This window comes from Macaca nemestrina, chromosome X (assembly GCF_043159975.1).
Source record: "Macaca nemestrina isolate mMacNem1 chromosome X, mMacNem.hap1, whole genome shotgun sequence".
NCBI lineage: Eukaryota > Metazoa > Chordata > Mammalia > Primates > Cercopithecidae > Macaca > Macaca nemestrina.
The window spans coordinates 47,842,194-47,869,110 of record NC_092145.1 but is presented as its reverse complement, the minus strand read 5'-3'; the positions used below and the strand labels follow the sequence as shown (position 1 = coordinate 47,869,110).

Here is a 26,917-nt window from a genome sequence, read left to right as displayed (position 1 = left end):
AAAAGACATTAACTGAAGCAACATTTAGAAATTGGGGGACTGATTCATTATATGTTACCCAGAGACTCATTTTACAGAAGTTTCAAGTCTTCTGAATCTTGTATTACCAGAAAGTCTTCCCATACCCACTTGCTCCCAATTAACTCATTTCCTAGGGCATTTTAAAGCAGGATCACGTCTGTGCTTCTTGGTCTGTTCTCTGGTCTGGATTAACCTGTTTGTTTCTTAAACCCAGAAGCTTCTCCAGAGTGCTAAAGCTCAAGATTTGAGCAGCCAAAGAATATTGCATGATCTCCTGCTGTAGAACATTAGAAAGGCAGTTTTATAGAAACTGGGCAACTTTTCAGTCCGGTGTGTTCTGTTCAGTTAAGCTGCAATTGTTTTTCTTTTAGGCCTTTAAGCTATTATGCCAAACATCAAAATAATGTTAGCTATTTTGTATTCAGGTCTTGCGACTCATTTGGGGGCATTGTTAATATTTTATAAGAAAATTCTCATTTTTTTCATTCACATTTATGATTTTCAAGTGTATTGCTGCATTGAATTCATAAATATGACTTTTATTAAGTCTCAGGGCCCCATTTTTTTTTTTTGCCCTCAGAGAAACACATCTCCAATTACATGTTAAAAGTTAAATGGAAAATAGGCTTTGATATGTGAAAATTTGATTTGCAAGAAACCTGTCGAGGATGCGTCCATTCTATACGGTAAGGTGCTCCTGTGACCAAGCTCTGCCATGCACAAGCTCAAGAAAGCTCTCAGCAAGGTTTCTTGGAGATTGTCACCACGCACCTTCTCAGTGGCCACTCTCTGTGGATGTCCAGGATCATCTGTTCAGAGTGCAGGCAGAAGAGGAAGATGAGCCAGCAGGAGGGTACCTAGAGATATGTGAAAGTGAGAAAGACTACACCATTAGGCCCCTAGGGCTGGAAGGTCTACCAGTCCCAGAGGTTGCCTGCTATGCATTTATGCATTTGGAACAGTGATTCTTACCTCTCCTACATTCCCATCGGGGCAGAAGCAACAAAGTATAGGGAGAAGAGACTATGTAAATACTTTCCTCCAGCTGGATATGGTGAGCCAAGTCTTCACCTTAATTTCCTACCTGTTCAATGATGCTGGAAATGATACCATTCAGAGTCCCAATCAACTTGAAGCTAAATGCAAACCCGCCTAGAAGAGGCAACCGTTGATGCCATTGGTTTCTAACCTTTCCAAGTATCAAAACCCATTTGTAATGTTAAACATTTGGGATACTTCCCACAATAATGATTCTACTTGATTTTTTTCCTGTCTACTGACAGTCCACAATTGGTGTGTTCAAGAATTTTCCTTATACAAAATCCACAGGCTTTTCAGGGGACTGAAGGTGCACAGATTGTTGTCTATAATTCATGCTTGGGTGTAGATGAGTAATAGCTATAATTTCTTGAGCAGTTATTAAGTGCTGGGTACTGGGCTTAGCACTTTACATACATTATCTCAATCCTCACAATACTTTATTATTTCCATTTTACAGATAAGGAAATTGAGGCTCAGAAAAGTCGATGATGTGCCTACCCAAAGAAAGTCACAGAGCTAATAGGTAGTGGAAACTGGAAGCAAACCCAGATCTGTGGAACTCCCAATTGTACTCTTTATTCCTTAGGCTGGGGACTGGCTGTGATGGCAGAGAGCACTGCAGAGGCCCTGAATTCTGAGGGGGCAAATTGGCTCCTAGAGAGACAAAAAGGAAGGACTAGGGGGTTGAGGATCAAAAGGCGTGCACATTTGCCTCATAATTTCACCTAGGACTAGCCCAGCAAGCAAGTGTTGTTAAGGTGGGCCTCATAGCCCACTTGGAAATCTAATGACACAGCCTACTGCTGAATCGCTACACGCACAACCATTTGCATACATTGTCACAGACCAACTCTTTCAGCAACACTGGCCTTCTTCACAGTCCTTGGTCTCCCCAGGCACATTCCACCTCTAGACCTTTGCACGTGCTACTCCTTGTGCCTGACAGGCTCTTGCCCCAGAGGTCAACATGGCTGGCTCCCTCTCTTCTTCAGCTCTTTGCTCAGTCATCACTTTTTCAATGGGGCCTTTCCTGACCAACTTTTTAAATATTGCAGCCAATTATCTCCAAACCTGTACCCTCTTTTCTTGGTGTATCTTTTCCAAAGCACTTATTCTCTGAACTGTCTCATAATTTTGCCCATTTATTTGTTTACTGTCTGTGTCTTCTCACTAGAATGCAAGCTCCATTAGAACGGGAATGTTTTTTAAAATCTATTTTGTTTACTGAGTATCCCTAGTGTATAGAACTGTTTGGCACATCATAGGATCCCGGTAAATATTTTCATGACAAGTGACTGAATATGCAGATAGCTGTAGATATAGCTTCCTACTCCTGCCATATCTATAGAGACACATGGAGCCTTTGAGATAACATAGAAGATGAGCAGATAAGAGGAATGTGTGACTTCATGGGTAGGAAGACATAAGGTGGGCTTACTGTATGCAACAAAATGTTCCTGGTTCTCAATCCAGCCAAAGCCACGGACCCATAATCTGGATTGCTCTTCACAGCAACTTTACTCTTAGTAAACACGTAATGACTACAAACTAATATGAATGCAGTAATATTTTAAAATAGAAATGCATTTTTTAAACATTATGACATCTGCCTAAAGTTTGATAAATAGTGATACATACATGTGTGAAATGTTTCAGGATAGCACTTAAATGCCCGTCTCTGGCATCTGTCAGCTAGGAGTTTGATTTCCAGTGTTGCCTCTTCCATGTGTGATCTTTAGCAAGTTTCTTAAACCTTTGCCTCAGTGTCCTTGTCTGCAAAAGGGGGCTAATGATAGTACCAAGCTGACAGAGTTGTTGTGAATATTCAGTGAGATACTTCATGCAGAGCTCATGTAAAGTGGCTGACCTGTAAATGCTCCCCAAATGGAAGCTGTTATCATCATCATCATCATTATCGTGGGTTATTATTTGAGACCACAGACAATGCTTCCAGGTGTATGGATTTGCATCCCTCTTGCAGTACTGTGTACTCTGCAAGAGTCCCTGGGGTCCTGTGCCTATACTTCTGGGAGCTGGTGCCACAGACATTAAGTGTTGCTGGGAGTCAAAGAAGATGGGTTGGAGCCTGGGTGAATAGGGGCCTGGGCATAGTGAGAATGGGAAGGTAGACAAGAGTTGAGAGTGGCCATAGGCAGCATCTTGGAATGATGTCTCCATGTACATATTCAGAGAGGAAGCCAGCAGCTGCATGGGAGGCCTTCTAACACTTTTGAAATCCCGATTTAGCTAAAGGTTAGTCAGGGAGACAGATAAAGATAGTTATTACCTAATGGCTTTAAAGTTTCAAGTGTTTTATCACCTCTGAGTGTTAGCTTTTTAAGCATGGTAAAGCCACTGTGATCACCACTGTGTCTGACCGTGCATTCCAGAAAGCGTTCTGAGTTCTAGGTGGTAACCTATTAGTGGGGGATTTGGGTCTGGGTGACTTGAACAGCTTCTCTGCAGTATTTCCATGCACAGAGAGCTCCGCAGCTCTCCCCTACCCTCAGTGAAGACTCAACAAAGCTGTCCTGTGGGGCTGCAGCTGAAAGAGCCACAGCCACCTGAGGTCCTGGGGAGAGCTGAGCTGGGCAGCAGCAGTGGGTCGCCAGTGGGCAAGAATGATCTCCTCTCTGGCACTTCATTGCTGTGCCCTGCAGGGCAGGAAACACAGGGTGGATTTACCAGGGAGTTCAGCGAGCCCTGGTGGTTTGAGAGATCAAACAAGAATGAGGTCAAGGATGGAGCTCAGTGTGGGAGTGGGAGGAGGAGTGGCCACCCCCTGAGGCTACACATTATTAGACAGGAACCAGTCCACCCGCAGAGAGAGCACACAAGCTGTGCCCATAGGCTGATTGATTTGATGAGGGAGTTGAGTACGTTCTGTGATTTTTGCTCAAAATGGGCAACAGAGCCAATTAAACTTCACCTTCCCAGGGAAGAAACTGGGAACCCCAGCTTTTGGTTTTATTTTAGGAAGCTGATCTTTCTGGAAAAATAAAAAATTCTAGTGGCACTTGGCAATACGCCACAAAGAGGCTGCTTCTTCCTGACCTTCAGGTGGAAAACCCAAATTCTTGTCCAAGTAAGGAGTTTTCATGCTCAAACCATGGACCTTAAAGAAATAGGTGTCAGACCTGTGCAAATTGGCTGGGGCCCCCTCCCCATTTCTCCTGGAAGACTTGACTCCATTCTCATTGTCCTGCAGCAGACCATTTGTAACTGTCCAGTACCTTTCCAGGCCTGATGGGGAGTTCTGCTCAGGGGCCTCATTTGTATAGACAAACGCAGACTGGCATCTGTCAGCTTAGCACCTCAAGCCAATGATCTGGAGTGGCGATGGGCAGCCTTCTGGGCAAATATCCTGGATATTGGATTCAAAAATGACAGTGTCAAATTGGAGCTAGTTTGCATAGGCTTATCAGGTTAATTACTACAATGTCTCCAAGAACTTAAAAATCCTTGAATTCTTCCACAACCAGAATGATCAGTCTGTTGCTATGAAACTTAGAGTGTAAATTATCATGAATACCAGTAATCTGTTCACTAGGAGGTTAATTTGCAATTTGTTGGCAAATCACATGTGGGTCTTGTAGCAAGAGTGTGGGTGGTGTTTTCGTGCTAACGTGTGGCCCTGCCTGTGTTTCTGGATGTGTGTGTGTGTGTGTGTGCATGCACGTGCATGTGGCATTGGGATTGGCACTCTATGGGAACTCATGTTCTGGGTTTTCTCACTGCTCCCTGATCTTACCTGGCTCCTCTGGCATACCCTGGGTCCTTGGTCGCATTCTCATACTTGGAGGCTGCTATCAGAACACTTCTCGGCTCAGTGCCAGCCAGTTTAAGAGACATTAGCTCTTTCTGAAATAAGACTGCAAAAGTGTCCACTAATGCCTTAGAATCATCCGGCTTTTCAAAAAGATGCACTTTCCCGTTAATGGCTCTCAGGTTGTTTTTTCACGCAGGCAGACTGCTCCTGGCAAAGGAACTCAGATTGCCTAAAGGAAACATGACAGGGAAGGTGCCATGACATAGGAGATGGTGACCAGGACCACATTAGGTAGCAGTGGAAGGAGAAAGACTGCTAAGCAGGGCTGAGGGGCTTCCATGGCTACCTCTGTTGTTGTTAACAGAGGTGGCAGGATTGCTGATACAAATCTCACCCAGCTGTTTTAGCCTGGTCTTCCACACAAGAGTGGTACTTACAATGACTTGAAGAAAATCCTCTCCTAATTTATGGGGCAGACTGTGGGGTGTGACTGGAGGAGCACTGGAACCTCACTCACCTAGAAATAGCTCCCCAACTAGCATCCCAATGCTGGAAATCCCCTTCAGATAGGGGCATTGGAAATCCAGATATGTTGGGAAGGAAGATCTAGTGAGAGAGTAGGGCTCAAGGGAATGGGGACATAAAACATCATTTTGATGCTCAGGAGGATCCCCAGGAAATTCTCAATGCTTTGGGGACACCCTGCAAAGCCTGGGGAAGGAGGAGCACATGGATCCATCACAGTGAGAGGCTGTCCAAAGGAGAAGGGGCATGCTAAAGTGGGAAAAAGCTCTGCAAATGTTTTCACGTCCACCTATTCTACAGGAGAAATTTAGAATAGATGCAGGAGGAGTGCAGAGAATCTATGACATTAGTTTGAAGAACTTGGGGTGCCAGACAGAAGCAGAATTAGGAGGTTTGCTGGGAGCCAGAGAGCCCCCCACCAAAATGTGGCTGCTAGGGTGTCATCTTGAACCCTTTTCTTCCCCACACATCCCTCCCCCCAGTTCATTCAAAGAGCACTTACTGAGTACCTATTCCTGTGCCAGGGATACAGTGAACAAGAGATATGTCCCACAAAAAACAAAACAAAACAAAACAAAACAAAAAGCCATATGTCCCACCCTGCCCTCACATTCTAGTGGAAGGTAGCCTTTAAAATTAACTCTGCATAAGGAGGCAGATGAGGTTCAGAGAGAGTTTCCCAGATAAGGTGACTCTTGAGCTAAGTCCAGAGGGATAAGTAGGAGGTTGCCAGGTAAACAAGGTGGCAGAGGGCATTCTGGGTAAAGAAACAACAAGTGTGAAAGTATGGAAGTATGAAAGCCTGGTGTGGTCCCCATGAGAAAGGCAAGACTACCTTCTCTCTAGAGTAGGAAATGCCATCCTCCTAATAAAATGTCATCCAGAACCTCCATGATTGGCTCTAGAAGGAGTCTGTTTCAGTGGGAAAAAGCATCCATAATATTCCTGTTTACCCATAATAGTGACTCATCATGGGAGTCCATTAATAATCCACAGTATCATTTAGATCTGGCTGAAACTTTCAGACAAAACCATATGTTAGAGGCTAAGGGATCACAAAAGGGAAATCAACGTGGCATTTAATAATAATAAAAATAGCTAACATTTGTTAAGCACTTCCTCTGAGCAAGGCATGATTCTAAATATACATGTATCTGTATATATACTCATTTAACCCTCATAATAACCATAAAGTAGGCATAGTGCTGTTATTGTTACTATGCCTGTTTTACAGATGAGGACCAGGAAGCCAGACTAGACAACTGGTCTTAGAAAGTGTAGTTCAGTTATCTTCTGCTGCTGAGGTCCTCTGGGAACCCATTCCTCCCTCCCAACTCTGGGCCTGCCTCCACAAGCCAAAGACTGTCTGTAACCTCAGCCACCTATAACTGCCCTCCAAAACACCAATACTCTGGGAGGGGCAGGCCAAGAGTGGGGTGCCCAGCTTTTCCTCTCACCATGTTAAAGAGGCAGTGGAAGGGAACAGAGAGGAGGGATTATGTATTCACTAGTGGAAGATCAAATATATGCCGAAGAAATGTCCCATTTTCCTCTTTATTATTCTTTTAATAAAAACGGCAACACAACATTACAAATAAAATATTAAATGCCAGCTGACACTTGGCCCCATAATGAGGGTGCAGAAAGAGTGGTGAGGACTGGGGTGACCTGGAGGGCCCATCCCTCATCCATAAGGGCTACTGCTACTTAGCGTCAGCTATTTATTATTGGGTGGGCCCTTCAGGTCCAGGGTTGCCAGGTAGGATTTTTCAAGAGAAGACAAAAATCCAGAGTCTTATATAAAATCTGAGGATTTTAAAGTGTTAACAATAAATTAAAGTGCTTTGAAAACACTGTGTAGGCCAAACAAAACACCCTTGCTTCCTAGCTGGGCGGCTGGGCGGCCTTTGGGCAAGTAACTTAACCTCTTGAGCCTAGGTTTCCTAATATGTAAAATAGGTATAATAGCAATGCCTACTTCAGGCTGGGCGCCGTGGCTCATGCCTGTAATCCCAGCATTTTGGGAGGCCAAGGCAGGCGACTCACCTGAGGTCAGGAGTTCAAGACCAGCCTGGCCAACATGGTGAAATCCCATCTCTACTAAAAAATACAAAAATTAGCTGGGTGTGGTGGCGGGCACCTGTAATCTCAGCTACTCAGGAGGCTGAGGTAGGAGAATTGCTGAAAAGAATCACTTGAACCCGGGAGGCAAAGGTTGCAGTGAGCCAAGACTGTGCCATTGCACTCCAGCCTGGGCGACAGAGTAAGACTCTGTCAAAAAAAAAAAAAAAAAAAAAAAAGCAATGCCTACTTCAGAGACTAATTATGAGGAAAAAATGAGGTACTATAACTGAAATGCCTGTCACATAGTAAGTGATTAATACATGATAGCTATTAGGATGATTATTATTCCTAAAAGTTTATCTCTTACCTGAGGAGCACCTCTTTCTAGTTGATTGACAGCGAAGTATGTATCCTTCATCTCTAGTTAGACCCCATGGCTTCCTTAATCAGGGCAATTTAGCTCCACCCTTGCAGGCAGAAAATATTAAAGATACACTTACACAGCAATTGGCAAGCATATGCATATGGGGAGAGAGATGTGTTTCTTTCTTTATACACCTTCCCACAGCAACCTCAGTGATGTCTAATTTATTAAGCCAGTCCACGGCATGGGGGAAGGACAGCAAAGGCCTGCAGAATGAAGGAAACTGAGGCATGGAAGCTAGGGCCGTAGTTCACATCCACTCTACCTTCAGTTCCTATTGGGGAGGCCCAAGGTTTTTAAAGAAAACTCTTGGCCACTAAAGCCAATTCTCTTGTCTCCTATTTTTATATCTTCTTTTCAGGCAGTGGTGCTCACCCTTGGCTGCACCTTAGAATCACCTGGACAGCTTATAAAAAGTACTGACATAGGGGCCTGACCCTCAGAGGTTTTATGACTGCTTACACAATAGTAAGCAAAATTTATATGTGTGTGCGCATATGTACACTTTTCCGGGGACTCAGTTGGGGCCTCAAAGGGGCAGTGCAGAAGATGAATGACATAAGCATGTGGGGTGCCATGGGAATAAGCTGTACTTCTAGGCAAGCTTGGACATTACACAGTAGCTATCCACACAAAAAAAGCCTTCTCACCTCTGCAAGCCTCAGTTTCCTCACTCATTCCACAGGGATTAGGAGTCACTCCTGCCTCATATCCTCTGGTGATTTTGAGGATGTGGTGAACTTATTACATCACGTATAAAAAGTGCTTTCAAAAACCCAGCCCCCCTCTCCACAGGCAAGGGCACATTATTACAAGGTTAAGGAGGGTGTGGGTGGGGAGGCAACAGAGGCAGCAGGGAACAGCACTACACATTGAGAAAAGGCCACGCATGTTAACAAAGCAGCTCACAAATGAGAGCAAATTAATACTGGGCCCAGCAAGAACAGAACATTCGCACCGCAGGGGCAAAGCACCCATTGGAGCAGCTAGGCCTTGGCAGGGAGAAGGATGTGGAATAGCAGAGGGAGGAAAGAGAGGGGCCAAGTGAGGGGGGTTTTCAGTGCTAGGGAGGCTTGCTCCAGCTACGAGCAGAAAGGAAGAGGTTAGCTATGAAGGAGGGAAAAAGAATAGCAGGTGGGCCTGGGGGTCAGTCAGGAACACCTGACAGCCCTTGGATGAGGAAATCAGTGGTGGTGGGGGTAATAGCAAGAAGGAATATCCCTGCAACTTCAACATATTTGGCCTCATCCCCTGGCAACTGGATCCAGGACACAGGGCAGAGGGTCACCAGGGCAGCTGCACTAACTACGGAGCCAGTCCCCTCCCGATCCTCCACCTCTGCTGCCTTCTTTTCCTTCATTCTGTGAAACAACCAGGGTCCACCTGACTCAGAGGCAGGAAGTCAGGCACCAATTCAAAAAAACCCTTGGAAAAAAAAAAAAAAAACGACAACAACAACGAAAAAATCCCCACCAAAAAAAAGCAGCCCTTGACAAATCTTCATAGAGAAATGGCCTGGGAATGGAGAGGGGCATTGAACTAGAATGGAATCCTGGACTAGGATGATATTTAAAATCTTATATTGCCTATATGGCAGGTGCATTGACAAAGCAGTGTTCTGGAAGGCCTCTATGGGGCCAGGCATTAACCCCTAAGTTGCTGGATCTGAAGCAGTGTTGTGGGGGAGTGCCAGGACAATCAGGGACACTCAGAGGGGTTTGAAGCAGCAGTTGTTTACCCATCACTAAGTAAGGAATGTAAGATTTGAACAAGTGGGATGGTGGTATAGGTGTTCATGGAGGGAATGTCAGCCCTCATCTTAGGGCAGATAGAACTAGTTCTGGAGGGGATGAGGGGGTTTCACAGGCACATAGCTACCACTGGAAGCCTGAGGGGTACAAGAAGGAGTGGAGGCAATGAACAAATTCTCCCTTTGCTCTCATAGCAAAGGGTGGGTCAGACACTGGCTGCACTGTTGAATAGCAGCACCAAGCCCATGTCCATAGTGCCAGCCCTTCCTCTCTGTTTAACCCCCATGCATATACAGTGACATGGCCAGAGTTCTGGAATCAGGGCCCACTCTTGGAGGAACGTCACTCTATTTCCATGCCAGACAGCTTAGAATCTGAGCTTATTAAAACAACAAGGAAGCCTGGAAATTAGCTAAGTCAGTGATCTCTTGATATATGGGGGAAACTGAGGCCTAGGAAGGGAAGATGTGGGGTCATACCTCTAATTAGTGTAAGAGCTGGGATGAGCAGCAAGATGTCCCTGTTCCCAGCCTGGTGTATTTTCTATCGCCTTCTTTGCTATTATCTATCCCAAGTCTTCATTATATTTGAGGGAAAATACCATAATATCCTTAGGGCCAGCCTTACGCGTAGGTAAACATGATGTGATCAAATATGTCTCCTCAATTGCCTGTCAATGTGCCTGAAATTTCACCATCAGTGATTCATTCATTTGGATCTTGAAGCTTTCTGGTCTTTCATGGGGGCACAGACCCCGTGACAACCACTGGGAGAAAGGTTTCACAAATTAGACACAGGTTGCACAGTTGGGGAGAGCAGTGGCAGCTGGTCCAGTGAAGAAACTGCAAGCTGGGGTAGGCATGGGAACTCAGGGCAAGACTGAATCCAGGGTTCAGGCCACCCTGATGGGCAAGGAAGGAGTATTTGATAATGCCCACACCCAAAGCTTCCGTCAGACCTTAGCTTGAGCACTCAGAAAGCATTTCCCCAGGAGACTGCACAGTGACCTGGGAGGCCTGAATCACTGCTGTGTGGCCCATGCTGGCAAGAAGGGCGGGAGAGTAAAGGATAACATCAGCCTGTCTGGAGTGTCCGCGGTGGCACTTTATTAAGAGAAGCAGCCTGGGTGAGATGGATGTGACAAGGGAATCTATGAAGACATTGAGAGGAGCCTCAGCCACAAGAGGAATGGGCTCTGAGACTGCCAAGGGAGGCTGGGTGTGGAGTCTGTCTGTTCTGCACTTCCCCCAGGGACTTGCTGGCTGCAGGTGCCTTGGCTCAAGGCCAGGTGCTTTCTGTTGCTCCCTCTGACTTCCATTCTGGTTCTGCTCCAGAGCTGTGCAGTGCAACTCCAGGCTTGCCTATGGTTCCCAGGTTCCTTTTCTGCTCTGCCGTCAGTTCTAGCGTTTCTATATCCAAGGGGCTTCAGGGTTACAAACTAGTGGGAAGGAGAGGGGAAGGGAAGAGGCTAGTGGATTTGTCTGGAAACTGGTTTTGTCTGGCAAGACCCTATATTTCCTTACAGTGTGCATTTACTTGTGGTAGGAGAGGGTAGAAAAGAGTGCTTCTGGAAATGTGGGAAATTGTCTTGAAGCTATGTTTGCATAGCAAGCATAGTACTGTAATTTAGATTGTAGGTATACTTGGAGTGGCTTATAGCGGGTGAGAACAGCAAGCTAAAGACCTTCCCAAAGTCCCCACTAGTTCTGTTGTAGATCTCAGCTATCTGGGCAGAATACAGAACCCCCAGCTGCCAACAAAATAAAGCATCCACCCCCATGGCCAACCTCTGCTGTCTGCTATGAGCCCTGTGCTTTCTGAAATGGGTGTCTTTGGAGGCGTCAAGTGGTTTCTACCCAGACACCCGTAGTCCTTGAGTTGGGTGGGCTTGAGTGGGAAGAGGAGATTGCCATTGCCAATAATTAGAAAACTAGAGCCAAGACTGTCCTGCTGGTTCCATTCAAGTCCCTAAAACAATCTCCAAGGCTTAAGGCCAAGTCATCACTAACTTGTGTGTCATGGGCACTGCTGAGGGAGAATGGTATTTCACAGAGCAGAGACTCCCACCCAGGTGCAGGCTCAGTGATTCAAGGAAGATGGAATTTAGTGCAATCAATTTGGGAGAGTCAGCCAGGATTTCTTTTAAGTTTTACTTTCCAGCAGCCCCCTCCCACCTTGGAGACAGACTAATCTCTGACATTTGTCTAGTGGCTTTATACTTTTCAAAGCTCCTTCACATCTATTATCTCCATCGAGCCACACAAATACTCCCGTGAAGTAGGATAAAGTGTTATTATCTCTATTTGACCAACAAGAAAACTGAAGTCCCCAAAGGATACATGACTCATCCAGGGTCACACAGCTATGTAGTCAACGAACTAGTGATTCAAAAGTGTTTCCTAACTTCCAGCCCTGTAATTTTTCCACCTCCATGCAGACTCCCCTTCACAGAACCACAGAGGTGCCCTGCTTCTAGCACAGTGCCAGGCACAAAGTAGATGCTAGTAAATATTTGCTAAATGACCAGGAGGCAGAGGTTGCAGTGAGCTGATATCGTGCCACTACACTCTAGCCTGGATAATAGAGACAGACCTTGTCTCAAAATAAATAAATACATAAATAAATATTTGCTAAATGAATGACTGCATGGATAAGCTGGGGCAAAGCTGGAAGAAATACAAGTTCTAAAAGTGCTCTTTTTAAAATGATCAAACTAAGAAGGGGCAGGAAATGTGTTATTTCATCATTTTGACCAGGAAGGAAGGCGTAAGATATCTTTCTCATTTCACAGATGCCATTGCCAAGGCATGAAGATTGGGGTAACTCCCATAAGGAAGCCATGGAGCTTAATGTCCCAACAAAGCTGCCTTCCACTCATCCTTTAAAGAGGAATGGGTGGTGTGGGTCCTTACTCCAGTAGCAGGAAGGAGTCAGAATCAGCCCCATGGGACGAAGATTCTCTCCACGTTGTCTCTGCAAGCCCTGTCTCTCCCCATGTCCCCTAACAGTGGCTCCAGAAGTTCTGCCATGGAAGGGGTGTCTGAGAACACTGGTTGCCTGCTCCTTTAGGATTGCTGCACCGTCATCCCCTTGACACTTCTAGCATAACCCAGACCTCAAAGACTCAATGACTGTCTCCTGGAATGCCACCTGGACTGAGACTTCTTCCTTTACTTTTTTTCTGTCTCCCACAGCGTCTGGCACATACTAGGTACATAATAAATGTGGGATGAATGAGTTGTCTGAGGTAAAGAGGGATGGCCACTCCCTGGCTCTAGGCACCGCAGTCAGGTCCTGCTTGCCAGGACCCGATCTCCACAGGCAAACTGACTTGGAGTTGCCGTTCGTTCCCAATCCTGTCGGAAAAAAAAATGGGGAAACTGGAGGTAGGGACACAGGTATTCAAATGCTGTTTTGCAATAGCACAAGGTAGCTTTTGAGGCAGGCAGCCCGGAATTTGAGATCCCTTGGCGTTTAAATCAGTCCCACCACATATTATTAGCACTTGTACTGGGGGCTCTTTGCTTTGCTCCTCTGAGCCTCAATTTTATTTTCCGTACAATGGAGAGGATGCTGGAATGAGAAAATGGATGTAAAGCACAGTGCCTGGCACTTAGTAAGTAAGCAAGTGGCAGCTGGATTGTTTGCACATCTATGTCCTTCCCAGCTCCCCCGAGTGGGCTCGTCCCCAGTGGCGAGGGGAGGGGTCCTCCTGTGGGCGCCGACTGTCCCAGCGGCGGCCGGATTGCAGGTGGGTGAGAGGCAGCAGACGCCGTGTTTATAGCTCTCTCGCTAGTCGCCACCTCAGCCACGGCTCTGGGGCTGAGCCAGTCGCCTACTTCTTTAAGATTCTGGTCACAGCAGGGGCTGGGTTTCTAAGGCAGGCGTGATCTTTCTCTTCCCACAGACGCTGCTGCCGCTACCTTCGGCGCTGGGCACAGCCAGGGGCAGCGCGAGAGGGAGGCGACGAGAGGGTTCCCGGGCAGGGCAGCAGCCCAGCCCCGGCCCGGAGGGGGGCCCGACAGTAAGTACTGTGCTCTGAGCAGCCGGGATGGGGGGCATCTGGCCATTGAGGCAGGGGTCTGTGAAGTTAGGGGATCGGCAGTCGAGCGCTAGGGTCCTCACCGGCCCCTCAAAGTGACTTGAGGGCGGCGCTGGCATGGGCCCCCCTCCACCTGGTCTTCGGACTGAGTTGGCGCGTCGGGAGCAGACATCCATCTCCGTCCCTCTACCCGAGATCCCAAGGATTCGTTTGGGTCGCCTGGCAGCCCGCGGGTCCCTTCGAGGCCACGAAAGAGGAAATTGGAAGGCAAGATATGCGGGGATGAGGTTTTGGACGCTGTTGGAAAAGTGGCGGCGCGAGCGGGAAGTTTTCCGCTGCGGGGTGCGGGGGGGATCCGGGAGAGAAGGGGCGAGGGAAGCCAGAAGCTAGGAGGGAAACCACCTGAGTGGAGCGGGGGCGGAGGCAGCCCCTCTGAGTGCTCGGACCCTGCTCTCCCCGCCGTTATGCTTCGGAAGTGTCGGGGGCTTCTAGCTGCCTCTCCCACCGCTGCCCCTCAGCGCCTCTGCTTCCATGGGGCCGGGATACTCTGGCTGGCCTGCTCTGTGGTGGGGCGGGTTGAAGCCTTAGCGTTCACGAAGCTCCGCGGGGTGGAGAAGCAAGACTACCCTTCGAGGTGGTGCACCAATCATAGAAATGTTAGCAATCCGGAATATGCAGGAGCATACCTGTCACTTTCCTTTCTTAAGCTCTGTAAAACTCGGGGGAGAGGGGCCTGAGATCCTAAAGGTGAGTTTATCCTAACTCAGTCCCTTCTCAGAGAACACCCAGATCTTCCTTCTGTTTCTCCATCCCCAGTCACTCATTTTACTTAGAGCACTGATGATCCTAGTAGCTACTATTATAACTATGTGCCCGACATTGTGCTAAGCTCTTTACCTAGTCTATGTAGAGTAAGAACAGTAGCTGGCGTTCACTCAGTGCTTTCTGTGTGCCAGTCACAGTTCTAAGCGCTTATTATGCATTGCCTTGTTTAATCTTCACAACATCCTTATGGGGTGAATACTATCCCCATTTTACGGATGAGGAAATTGAAGCACAGAGAGGTCCACAAGCCCAAGGTCCCACAGTCAGTGAGATGCAGACCTTGGATCTCAAAACAGTTTTACTTCAGCCCCCTCACTGTTAACTACTATAAATATGATGAGAATTTGGCTTTAATGAAGTAGTAAAATTGAGTTTGATGTCCCTACAGCAAAGTGTATTTATTCTGTAGTTCTGAAGTCATGACCCAGGTGCAAAGAGTTTTGAATCAATTTTCAAATCAACCCCATTACGTCCTGTGGAGAAAGGCAAACCGAGTGCGCTGTAACAAGACAGCAGAATGTATTAGTAGGTGCCTAGTAATAATGATAAGAATAATTGCTAATAGCAGTTATTGATTGAGCACTTACTTTGCACCAGTACTTCATGTATATTTAATCTTCACGTAGGTGCTTTGAAGTAGGCACCCCATGAACCCCATTTTGTAGATGAAGGAACTGAGGCTCAAGAGGTTAAGCAGTTTGCCACAGATTTGGGATTCCAGCCCAGATCACTAACTCCAAAGCTCAAGTTGGAGCTACCCTTTAGAAGATTTGTGCGTGAGACAGAGGTTTGTCTTTCCTACAGTCCCCTCCTCCCCCAAGCCAGTTGCCCAGAGCTCTACACTTTGCTCTCCATTCCCCAGCCCCTCTTTGCACTAAGAAAGTGATTGTACAGGTTGGCTGAGAGAGGGATTCCTAGAGAAGATGGAGTGTTCTGCATGGATTTGGGTTTTGTTATTGTACTAAGTGTCGTGCCTGTAACATCAATAAGTTGTTCTGCTTTATAAGTTTTATTAATTAGACAAGTGTCTGGCCTGCTGGCTTGGAGTTGTTAATACGATATTATGGCTCTATCTGAGTACCTTTATTAGGAATTATTTTCAGAAAAGTTTTTAGAGCCTTACTTGCAATGCTGGACAAAACCATCTTCCTACCTCCTGAGGAGGGAGGGGGGCCTTGTTTCTAGGGTATGAGTAATAGTATTGCTGTGCTCATTGATATTTGTCCCCCTCACCCCAGCTTGGCCTCTGTGAGCTGAAACCTGAAACCTGAATGTGTCCAGGTCCCTTGCCGAGTTCCTGTGTCACACCTGGTCCTGCAGTTGGGCTATTTATAGCTCCTCACTGTTGGTCCTGGCCCATTCATAGAGTTGGCTCCGCACAGACCCTCTTCAATGTGGGCATAATGGGGTATGTGAGCTTTATAGCTTTGGTCTCTATTACTCTGGCTGGATCTCAGTGCATCTGCTGGTGGTCCACCCTTCCTGCCTTCTCTCATGAGAGGGGAACCTTCCATGTGTAGCTTTGGGGTGGTGCGTTAGACATGTGGCTGGCAAGTCCAGTGCTGGGCTGTGTCCCTGGTTGTCTCTGTGGCCTCTTCAGAGTGAACTGTATCATTTCATAAGGTGACATGAAGGGAGTCAGTGGGTAGCATTGGTCCTCGAATTAAACATTCCCTTCAGTTTTGCCTGAATTTATTCTATGATTTCTTTTTATGATTGTAGTGACTTAAATACCTAGAGGTTTCCCTTGTTACTGAATCTTCTTAATTTTTCATTTGCTGTCAGGTTTGACATTCCTTTCCTGGAATGTCCTTCTCACCTTTGGTGAGAGGAGGGAGTGTTGGTCTTCCCCTGGGAGTCACAGCACGGTTGGGGCATACATAGTCTCTTCTGTGCTTACGTAGCATCCTCTGCTGCCCTCTGTGGTACCAGGTAACACATGGTTTTATATTAGTCTGTTTACATACCTGCCTCCACCTTAGACTGCAATCTCCCTAAGGGGATAGACTGTGCCTTAGTTATCTCCATATCTCAGCACTATGCCAGGCACATAGTAGGTGCTCAATAAACTTTTATTATATATATGAACGAATGAATGAATGAATGCTATCTAAATGCTGGTGGAGGAAGCCCTGATTCACAGTAAGGGACTCTGCTATTATTACCCTTATAAGAAGGGAGACATCAGAGCAGAGCTTGCATTCTTCTGTAACAGAGAGCCCCAGCTCTGTGGATTTTAATTCCTGAAAGAAAAAGAAAAAAAACAAAAAACAAAACAAAACAAAAATTGTAATCCCCAAACCTGAATGCTTAGGGAATGGATTTTCTGGTTAATAGATTGTTTCTGAGTGACTGAAGTTTGGGCCAAAAAAAAAAAAAATCATTTTTCCTTACTCTTTTTGATTCTTCCTAAAATGCCTGGGTCTGCTTTTCTACCTTAGTGAGTCAAGTCTGGGGTCCATCATCAAATCAGTGTTGCCAGATAGAGAGCTTGTGGGTTCTCAGGATTCCCTAGGATTCTGTTTCCCCCAAGCCTGGTTGTATAGTAGGATGCAATCTTCTTCCCCACCCACTCCCTGCCTGTCCTTGATGCACCCAAAGATAAGCCCACAGGTGCTCTGAGGTTTGTAATTTATCTGTCACTCACCTTCAGGAAACAGACAGGGGTTTCCCAGCTACCAACGTGGGGGAGGTACAGAGTGCTTTGGTGCTAACTCATGCCCTCTGTGCTAGTGGTTCAGCGCAGCACGTGCTCTTGCCCTTGGTTTTATTCTTAGGTGGAGGGTTCACCAACTTCACTCCCCTTTTCTGACCACTGTTTAAGAAAGACCTTATAATTCTTTTCTCCCTCTCAGCAGGAAGATGCAATTAGACAGAATAAAAGGTGTCTCATTGTCCTGAGGCTACTGTTGGCGTTTCTGGATGCCTCCAGACAAGGTGACATGAGTTTACCAGGCCTCTGTTCATGTATCTTCCTTTGATTACTGGCTTTTTGGCCTAATTTTTGCCCTGTCCCTGGACTGTGCTCCTGATTGGACAATTCAGAGATGGTGCACTGGAAGGAGTCAGGGGTTGCTCCCTCACAGGAAGTCAGCTTGGCAACTGCTGGGCATAAATCTTTGGCTTCAGATACAACCTGCATCATCTTGGGCAAGCGCAGGGAGCACATAGACATCTAGGCAAAGCGTTGAGATAGATGTGCCTTTCTCTGTCCAGCTCTGGCTAGACTGGCCTGCCCCTCTCTTCACAAGTTCCCCAAAGGGGCATGGGAGTTGAGGGTGGAAGGTAGAACTCAGAGTCCCAACAGAGCCAGACATGAGAGAGGGAGTGAGAGAAAGGCCTACTCACTGTCTATGCTGGGTCAGTTATGCTTCTTGCTTCCCAACTAATCTTTCCCCAGCAACTCCGTCATCTACTCAGGCTATTGTGTTCATGCCTCGTGCCACATATGCCTGTTCCCTTCTGTCTCTGGGCCTGTTCTCAGTGCCCTCCCTCTCCAGTTGCTCAAATCTGGCCCTTCCCACCATACCCAACTGCAGTCATCTTCTAGAAAGCTTCCCCCTGCTGCTTCTGGAAATTAGCAGAGGGTGGGCAAGGGGGAAGTCAGTAACCTCCAAGCTCCCTGCCAACTCTGAGATTCTCCAGGAGTTTGATGAGCATCAGCGGTTGGGGGCATGGAAAGCTGGTGGCCCAGGCCATTGATGCCTAGCAGCCTCACAGGAAGAAAGAAGATGGCACAGCCAGCCAGCTGAGTAGGCCCACATTTGGATTCAGGAGGCTTTGCCCAGAGCTCTATGCAGCAGGCACCTGCCAAACAGCCCCCAGAGGGGTGCTATTTGAGCCCTGGGTCTTTGGCTGCTGGAGGCAGCTACTTGTTGGGAAGTTCCCAGAAGTTCCTGCCCACACCTGCTACCCCTGTCTGCCCTCCAAGGTTTGTTTACAGTTCAGCCCTTGGCAGGCTGAAGTCTGAGATCTAAGAGGAGAGAGAGATCTGGGTGGCCGGGGACCCTCTTCTGGCTTAGCATTCTGTAGCCAGGGCTCTGCAGCCCAGCCTGGCCTTGGAGAGATGTGTTCACTGAGGGGAAGAATTCAGGCCTGCTGCTGTTTTCCCTGCCAACTCCACTTTTCCCATCATGACCATTCCCTCCTACCTTCTGGAATTCTCTCCACTTCCTATATTTTCTTTTTTTTTTTTTTATCTCCTCTTTCTCACACACACACACACACACACACACACACACACACACACACACTACAGCCTCTGGTGAGTGGGAAATTGGCTGAAGTCAGGAAGGTGTCCTGGGTCTCTTCTTCATGCCATTTCTGATTTGTCCCTTGCCTGCTGCATCCCCATCTGTGAGATGGGGAGGGTGCAGTTAGGCTCTCAGTATGGCAAAATACCAACCCCCTCCCCCATAGCTTCATCACCCAAGGTACTCTACCAGAAGACTGTCATTACCATGTGACCCTTTAGCAGTGGTAGGAGCCCTGAGGGCAGGGCTGGTGGGGGGCAGCTCAAGAGCATTTTAAAAAGAGCAGGTGAGGAACTGGAGAGCACCTCCAAAAAGCCAAGACAACAAGAGGTGGCTGCACAGCTTCTGCAGTGCTTGCCTTCCCCAAGCCTGAACTTTCCTCTTCACCGTCTGCAAGGCCCTCCTCTTGTCTCATTTCTCCTCTTTGTCTTGTTTTCATGGCCTCTCTTTTCCTCTCCCCTCTGCTCTGCCTGGTCCCCTTTCCTGCTCAGCTGTCTTCCCCTCTTGACTGTGTCTTTTCCTTCATTCCTTATCTTTTGCCTTCTGGCTCAGTCAATCCCTATAGGTCTCTGCCTCTTTCAGAATTAGTTGGTGTGGTACATGGAGGGTGGGTGCCCAGGGCTCTTTGGTGTGACATGACAACTCCTTCAAGCTCTTATGAATGTTTCATTGCTCCAGTTCTCCCTCGCTGCCTCTGCCGGTGACAGGTGAGTGGAGGCTAAAACAGGATCTCCCCACTAATTCTGCCACAGCTCAGTGGCAGCAGCTTCAGACCTTGTGACACACAGCGCCATATGGCATCAGCCTCACATCTGGCACAGCCCTCACATCTGTCACTGGGCTGGCAGCCCCAGCAGGGAGGGTTTAGGAGCATGTCTGGACCTATTAGACAACATGTCTGAATCTATTGACTATAGCTCCTGGAGGGAGGAGGGGACAGGGGAGGGGACAGCTGTATGGAGGGTCCTCTGCAGTTCCCTCTCTGAAGCATTATGGGGTTGGACTTTTGCAAGGTGACTCCAGTCTTCCAGGTATTTGTGAAAGGAAAGATGACCTTGGTCTCTCCCCCTGCTCCCTCCTGACCTGCTAGAATGGGTGATAGTGTCTCCATTCCAGCCCACTGGGGAAAAGCAACTGTTTGGACAACCAGAAAAAGAATCCAGATACCACCATGTTTTCCAGAAGATGCCTCTCCAAGCTCAGCTGAAGAGGAAGTTGCAGAGCCATGAAGACCTGCAAGGGAAATAGAGAGGAAGCTAGGAAAGTAACCAAATCATCTACCCAGACTTTCAGAATGGGAAGGACTATTCAAAGTCACCCTGCCCATCCTCCTGCCTCTTGCCATTCTGAAAGGATAGTTGTCTACCCTTAAAAAGTTCCTTCTCTGAGAAGGAATAGCTGTTGGATTTCCTACTGTCACTCCCCTAAAAAGGCTGGAGCCATGCCGCTTCCATTCCTTCTTAGCTTGTAGCCCTCCCTATACTCTTTCTTTGACTGCATTCTCTCTCTGACTTTGTCTTTGGACAGAGATGTTGAGGGGTTTCTCCCATGGGCCAGACTTCCCATTCAGAAACCTGCCTTTCACAGGCTGAGACACAAGCAGTAGGTATTTGATAATAAATTGCATGGAATGGCCAGAGGATTCTAATCTGTATGCCTCAAATTCACTTCTATTCCTGCATTGGTTGATTTAGAAAATACTAAGCACTTAATTGTGTGCCAGGTATCATATCAAGTGGAGGAGATACACTGTTGTACAAAAAAGACAGAGTTCCTACTCTTATGGGGTTTAAAGCCAAATAATCACATAAATGAATATATAACTACAAATTGTGATGAGTCTCAAGAATGAAATGAACAGGTTGCAATAGTAGAGAAAAACCAAGGTAAAGTTTCCAGGGAAGGCCTCTGTGAGGAAGTGATATTTAAATGGAGACCTAAAGGATAAATTCAACCATATGAAGAATGGGAAAAGAGGTTTCCAGGAAAAAGGAATACCAAGTGGGAATGCCTTAAGGTGGCAAAGACCTTAGTGTGTTGAGAAACTAAAAGGAGGCCAGGAGGGCAAGATTGTAGTAGGCAAGAGGAAGAGTAACATGGGGGTGTGGGGGAGTTGGCAGGTACAGCAGAAAGAGATCATGCAGGGCCTTGTGGGCCACACAAAAGGAGTTTGAATATTATTCGCTTGCAGTAGGAAATGTCTGAAAGGTTTTAAGCAGGGGAGTGACAGGATCTGATAGAGACTTTTTGCAGTATCTGTAGAGGCCAGACTTGGAAGGGGGCAGCAGTGGATACAAGGAGAGTAGTAAGGAGGCTGCTGCAGCAGCCCACAGGAGAGATGATGACGGTGGCTTGAACTGTGTGACAGCCGTGGAGAGCGAGAGAGCTGGTCAGATCCTGGATGAGCTTTCTTTTTTTCTTTTCCTTTTTTTTTTTTTTTTTTTGGACAGAGTCTTGCTCTGTCACCCAGGCTGGAGTACAGTGGTGCGATCTCAGCTCACTGCAACCTCTGCCTCCGGAGTTCAAGCGATTCTCCTGCTTCAGCCTCCTGAGTAGCTGGGATTACAGGTGCGTGCCACCACGCCCAGCTAATTTTTGTATTTTTAGTAGAGACAGGGTTTCACCATGTTGGCCAGGCTGGTCTCGAACTTCTGACCTCAGGTGATCTGCCCTCCTCGGCCTCCCAAAGTGCTGGGATTACAGGTGTGAGCCACTGTGCCCGGTCTTGGATGGGTTTTTAAGTGACAGCCAACAATACTTACACAATACTGAGGGACTAAGTGAGGAGGTAAGGGAAAGGGAGAGACAGGCCTCGAGAATGACTCTCAGGTTTCTGGCTTAAGTAATTGAAGAGATGATGGTGCCATATGCTGAGATGAGGAAGGCTGAGGGAAGCCTGGGCTTGAGAGGGAAAATAAATCAAGAGTTCAGTTTCGGACATGATAAGTTTGAGATTCCTGTGAGGCATAAAAGTAAACATGTCAGAGTACATGAGGTTTAGAACTCACAGAGGAGGTGTGGTTAGAATGCAAATTTGGGAGTTGTCTGAATATAGATTGTATTTAAAACCAGGGGACTGGAACTGGATGAGATCACCTTAGGAAAGAGAGTAGAGAGAGACTAGAAGTCCTGGAACTGAGTTCCAAGGAACCCCAATATCTAGTGATTAAGTAGGGGAGGAGAAGCCCACAAAGGAGACTAAGAAAAAGTGGCCAGAGAGGTTGGAGGGCAGTTTGGAGGTAGTCCTAGAAGCCAAGAGAGGAGAATGTTTCAGCAAGGATGCAGTGGCTGACTGTGTCTACACCTGTTGAGAAGTTGAGTAGGTGAGGATTGGAGGCCACTGGGGACCTTAACAAGAGCAACTCTGCAGAGTGATAGATGTGGAAGCCAGAGGATAGTGGACCGGGAAGTAAATAAGAGATGAAGAAGTGTTGTGTCCTTATGTAGAGGCCAGTAAAAAGAAAAAGAAGAAAAAAAAGAGATGAAGTAGAGACATAGTGTAGAAAACGTTTTTGAGGAATTTTGTTCCCAAGGGGACCAGGAAAATGGGGCAGACACTGCAAGGCAATTGTGGAGTAGAGGGAGGTGTATTTTGTTTGTTTTCTTAAGGATGGATTATTTCCATCAGCATGCTAGCATGATTCTGGAGCGGTGGAGAGATTGGTAATTTAAGGAAGAGAATGAATGCCCAAAGGAGTAAAATCCTTGAGAAGATGAGAGGGGATGATACCAGAACATAAGCAAGGAGATTCACCATAATAGAAAAAAAGAAACATCCTCCATTTTAATAGGGAAAAATAAAACATTGGTACAGATGTAGACAGGGTAGTGTATAGATTTGGTGGCGGTAAGATGAAGGAGCTCTCATCTAATTTTTTTCATCTTCTATTTTTTTCAGTAATCTATGGGATGAGGTCATCAGCTGAGATTTCTTGGGGAAAATGGGAAAGTGAGGAAGATGGAGGAGAGAGGGCGAGCAATGAAATAGTCATTTTAGAGACAGAAAAAGTGTTGACCACGGCTGGATGTGGTGGTTCACGCTTATAATCCCAGTACTTTGGGAGGCCGAGGCAGGTGGATCACCTGAGGTCAGGAGTTTGAGAGCAGCCTGGCCAACATGACAAAACCCTGTCTCTACTAAAAAATACAAAAAATAGCCAGGTGTGGTGGCAGGCGCCTGTAATCCCAGCTACACAGGAGGCTGAGGCAGGAGAATTGCTTGAACCTGGGAGGCGGAGGTTGCAGTGAGCCAAGATGGTGCCATTGCACTCCAGCCTGGGCATCAACAGCAAAACTTCAGAAAAAAACAGAGAGAGAGAGAGAGAAGAGAGAAAGAAAAGAAAGAGAAAAGAAAAGAAGGAAAGGAAGGAAGGGAGGGAGGGAGGGAAGGAGGGAGGGAGGAGATAAATGGCCAGACAGCATTGAGAGTGTATACCCATGGATTTTAAAGTGAAGTCCAGCTACTCAGTTGTGTGACTTTTCTCCAGCACCTTTCAGCTACTTGGATGCAGTCAAGGAGAATTGAGTTCATCAAAGGATGAGGTATATAGCAGGGGGAGAGGAAGTAAGGAAGTTGAAGGTGTTTGGAAGGGAATGATCATAATGATAGACCAGGAACTCTAAGCTGGACATGAAGAGAAGTGAAAATAAAAAGGAACTTGAAGGAGAGTAAGAACAGTAATAAGTAGGAGAAAGTGCTGGCAGATGGGCATCTCTGAAAAGGTGACATTTAAGCTGAGACCTAAAGGATGAAGAACCAGCTTTGTGAAAAACGAGGGAAGAGATTTCCAGGAAAAGGGAATATCAAGTGGGAAGTGAATAGGTGATCATGACGCATTCAGATTCTTCCTGCAGTGGGAGCCCTTGTGGAGGTAAACTGGAAGGACAGATGGTGTCGTAGAGAGTGGGATATTGGGCATTGAGATTTGGGAGTAGTGCAATATCTGATAACACAAAGTCTAGGTAGGTGATGATGGAGTGAGTGAAGTGGAAGAAGCAATTGTTAGACGTCTCCTCGTCACCGTGTGGATGTTGAATTCACCAACAATGATATCAAGAGTTGGAGTGGACATACCCATTAGGAAGGCTATTATAAAAACAAATGAAAAACACAGAAAATAATAAGTGTTGTAATGTTGGCCAAAATGTGGAGAAATTGGAACCTTTGTGTATTGCTGGTGGGAACATAAATGGTACAGCTGCTGTGGAAAACAGTATGATGATTCCTCAAAAAGTAAAACATAGAATTACCTTACGATTCAGCAGTTCCACTTCTGGGTATGTACCCAAAAGAATACAGGGGCTGCAGCAGATATTTGTACACCCATGTTCATAGCTACATTATTCACAACAACCAAAAGGTAGAAACAACCCAAATATGCATCAACAGGTTAATAAAATGTGATACATACATACAATGGACTATTAGTCTCAAAAGGAAGGAAATTCTGACACATGCAGCAATATGGATGAACCTTGAAGACATTATGCTAAGCAAAGTATGCTAGTCACAAAAGGACAGATATTGTATGATTCCTCTTATATGAGATCCCTACAGAAATCAAGTTCATAGAGACAGAAAGTAGAATTGTGGCTTCCATGGGTTGGGAAGGGAGGAGGAATGAGGGATTACTATTTAATGGGTACAGAGTTTCAGTTTGGGAAGATGAAAAAGTTGTGGAGATGGATGGTGGTGATGGTTGCATAATAATGTGAGTGTACTTAATGCTGTAAAACTGTACTTCTAAAAATGGTAAGGCTGGGCACGGTGGTTCACACCTGTAATCCCGACATTTTGGGAGCCTGAGGTGGGTGAATTGCTTGAGCCCAACAGTTCAAGACCAGCCTGGGCAATATGGCAAAACCGCATCTCTACAAAAAAATATAAAATATAAGCCAGGCGCGGTGGCTCATGCCTGTAATCCCAGTACTTTGGAAGGCCGAGGCAGGCGGATCACGAGGTCAGGAGATGGAGACCATCCTGGCTAAAACGGTGAAACGCCGTCTCTACTAAAAAATACAAAAAATTAGCCAGGCGTGGTGGCGGGCACCTGTAGTCCCAGCTACTGGGAAGGCTGAGGCAGGAGAATGGTGTGAACCGGGGAGGCAGAGCTTGCAGTGAGCAGAGATCACACCACTGCACTCCAGCCTGGGCGACAGAGCGAGACTCCATCTCAAAAAATTATATATGTATGTATATATATATGTGTGTGTGTGTGTGTGTGTGTATATATATATATATATATAAAATAGTCAGGCATGGTGGCACATGCCTGTGGTCCCAGCTACTTGTGTGTCTGAGGTGGGATTGCTTGAGCCTGGGAGGTCAAGAGTGCAGTGAGCTATGATTCTGCCACTGCACTCCAGCCTGGGTGACAGAGTGAGACCCTGTCTCAGTCAATCAATCAATAATAAAAAGGGTTAAAATGGTAACTTTTATGTTATGGATATTTTACCATGATTTCTTTTAAGGAGTGGAGGGAAAGATCACATGTGACTGGGAACTAAAGACCTCAGTGAATGTGGGACCGACTCAGGAAATCTGTAGATACCAATGAGGAGAAAGAGAGTGGTAGAGGTAGGCGGCAGGCAGGTTCCTCAAAGGTGCAGGATATTTTGCAGAAAGAAGGAGGAGTAATGGCCTGGAGGCAGCATTGGCAACAAGGAGGACACCTATCTCACCTGCAGGTCCTGGTGGACTTGAATTTTGCAAGAGAAAAACAAAACAAAGCAAAACCTAAAACCCCAGTTTCCATTTGAGAGGGCTGGTGGGGAAGTGGTGCCCTCAAGGAATACACAGGTCTCAACTGGGAAAGAAGGTGAAGGACACTTTCAGAGAATAAACGGAGGCTATAGGAGAGTTTGTTGTTGACTGAGAGTTCCAGTGGACACACTGGAAGGATTTGAAAGGGAGGAGAAAAATGGGCTAAGAGTGTAAACAGACTGCTATGGGGACGAGAGTCAGGGTTCTAAGGACCAGAGGCAAGTAGACTTCTTTCTGGTGGTGACTGAAGTGAACAGAAAGGCGAGGCCTTGTTGGATGAGTCTCACATATGGGAGAGTAGGCTTAGAGGCATGTAAAAAGCCAGTTCTGGGGCTGGAGTCTCTGATAGGTGAGCTGCTGGTTAGGGGGACTTCAAGGGAGGCTGTTCTTACAGACAGCATTGAAGTGGCCCTCAGTTCACTTAGGGAAGAGCAGTCTGCTGAATCCTCCTACCAAGCCTATCTCATTGCCTTCTAGAAAACTACTTTAGGCTGGGTGCGGTGGCTCATGCCTGAAATTCCAGCACTTTTGGAAGCTGAGGTGGGCGGATCACTTGACCCCAGGAGTTCGAGACCAGCCTAACCAATAGGGCAAAACCCTGTCTCTACTAAAAATACAAAACAACAACGACAACAAAAAAAATTAGCCAGGCATGGTGGCATGCACCTGTAGTCCCAGCTCCTGGGGAGGATGAGATGGGAGGATCATCTGAGCCCAGGAAGTCGATGCTGCCATGAACTGTGATGGCTCCACTGGGCAACAAGAGTGAGACACTGTCTCAAAAACAAAACAACAATAACAACAACAAAACCCCTACTTTATCCACAGGTTCTTGGCATAGATTGTGGAAGATGATTGCCCCTGTGCCACACAATATATATAGTTGTATACCCTTCAGCAAATTACTTAATCTCTCTTCCAAAATCTCGGTTTCCTTATCTGTAAAATGGACATAATACCACCTAGCTCATGAGGTTATTGTGAAAATGGGGTGACATAATTTGTGGACAGCACCTGAAGCATAGTAAGTCCTCAATAAATGGCAGCTGATATTATTGTTTTCTGCACTGTCCCCTTTTCCAGCATTTTCCTCACCTTCCTCCCAGACGCCACTGTTCTCAGGCTTTCCTTTCGCTGACCAAACTCTTCAGTTGGACTTAAACAGTGCCCCCTCTTTCAGATCTTCTGTCTACTTTTCCTCAGTGCAGCCGTATCTGTCTTATTTCATGTCAGTTTAGAGCCCTCCCTGTTCTCTCCTGGGATAAATCTGATTCAACCAGCAAGTTCTTTTTTTTTTTTTTTTTTTGCATGAATTTATGTGTCCACAAAACATAACATTTATGCTTTAACCCAGGCCTTCAATGCCATAACCCAGTGGAATAAAAGCACCTCAGTTTTCCCACCTGACTGTAGCTCTTCCATTGTCTAAAAATAGCACT

The 26,917-nt window shown here is 46.5% G+C and overlaps 1 protein-coding gene across 4 annotated transcripts in view; it reads left to right on the top strand.

Moving 5' to 3' along the window:
- The first annotated feature begins 13,483 nt into the window (after nt 1–13,483).
- Nucleotides 13,484–26,917, top strand: part of LOC105490445 (FERM and PDZ domain containing 3) — a 99,432-nt gene continuing 85,998 nt past the window's right edge. Inside the window, exon 1 of one of the 4 annotated variants that reach the window (XM_024795619.2) lies at nt 13,484–13,619. Coding sequence is in view for 1 of the 4 variants with exons in the window: in XM_011756062.3 (XP_011754364.2) it covers nt 15,734–15,870 (137 nt within the window). In the remaining 3 variants the exon portion in view is untranslated. Of the gene's footprint in view, nt 13,620–15,584; nt 15,871–26,917 lie in introns of those variants that run through there. The other 3 variants (XM_024795620.2, XM_011756063.3, XM_011756062.3) reach the window with 3 other exon arrangements.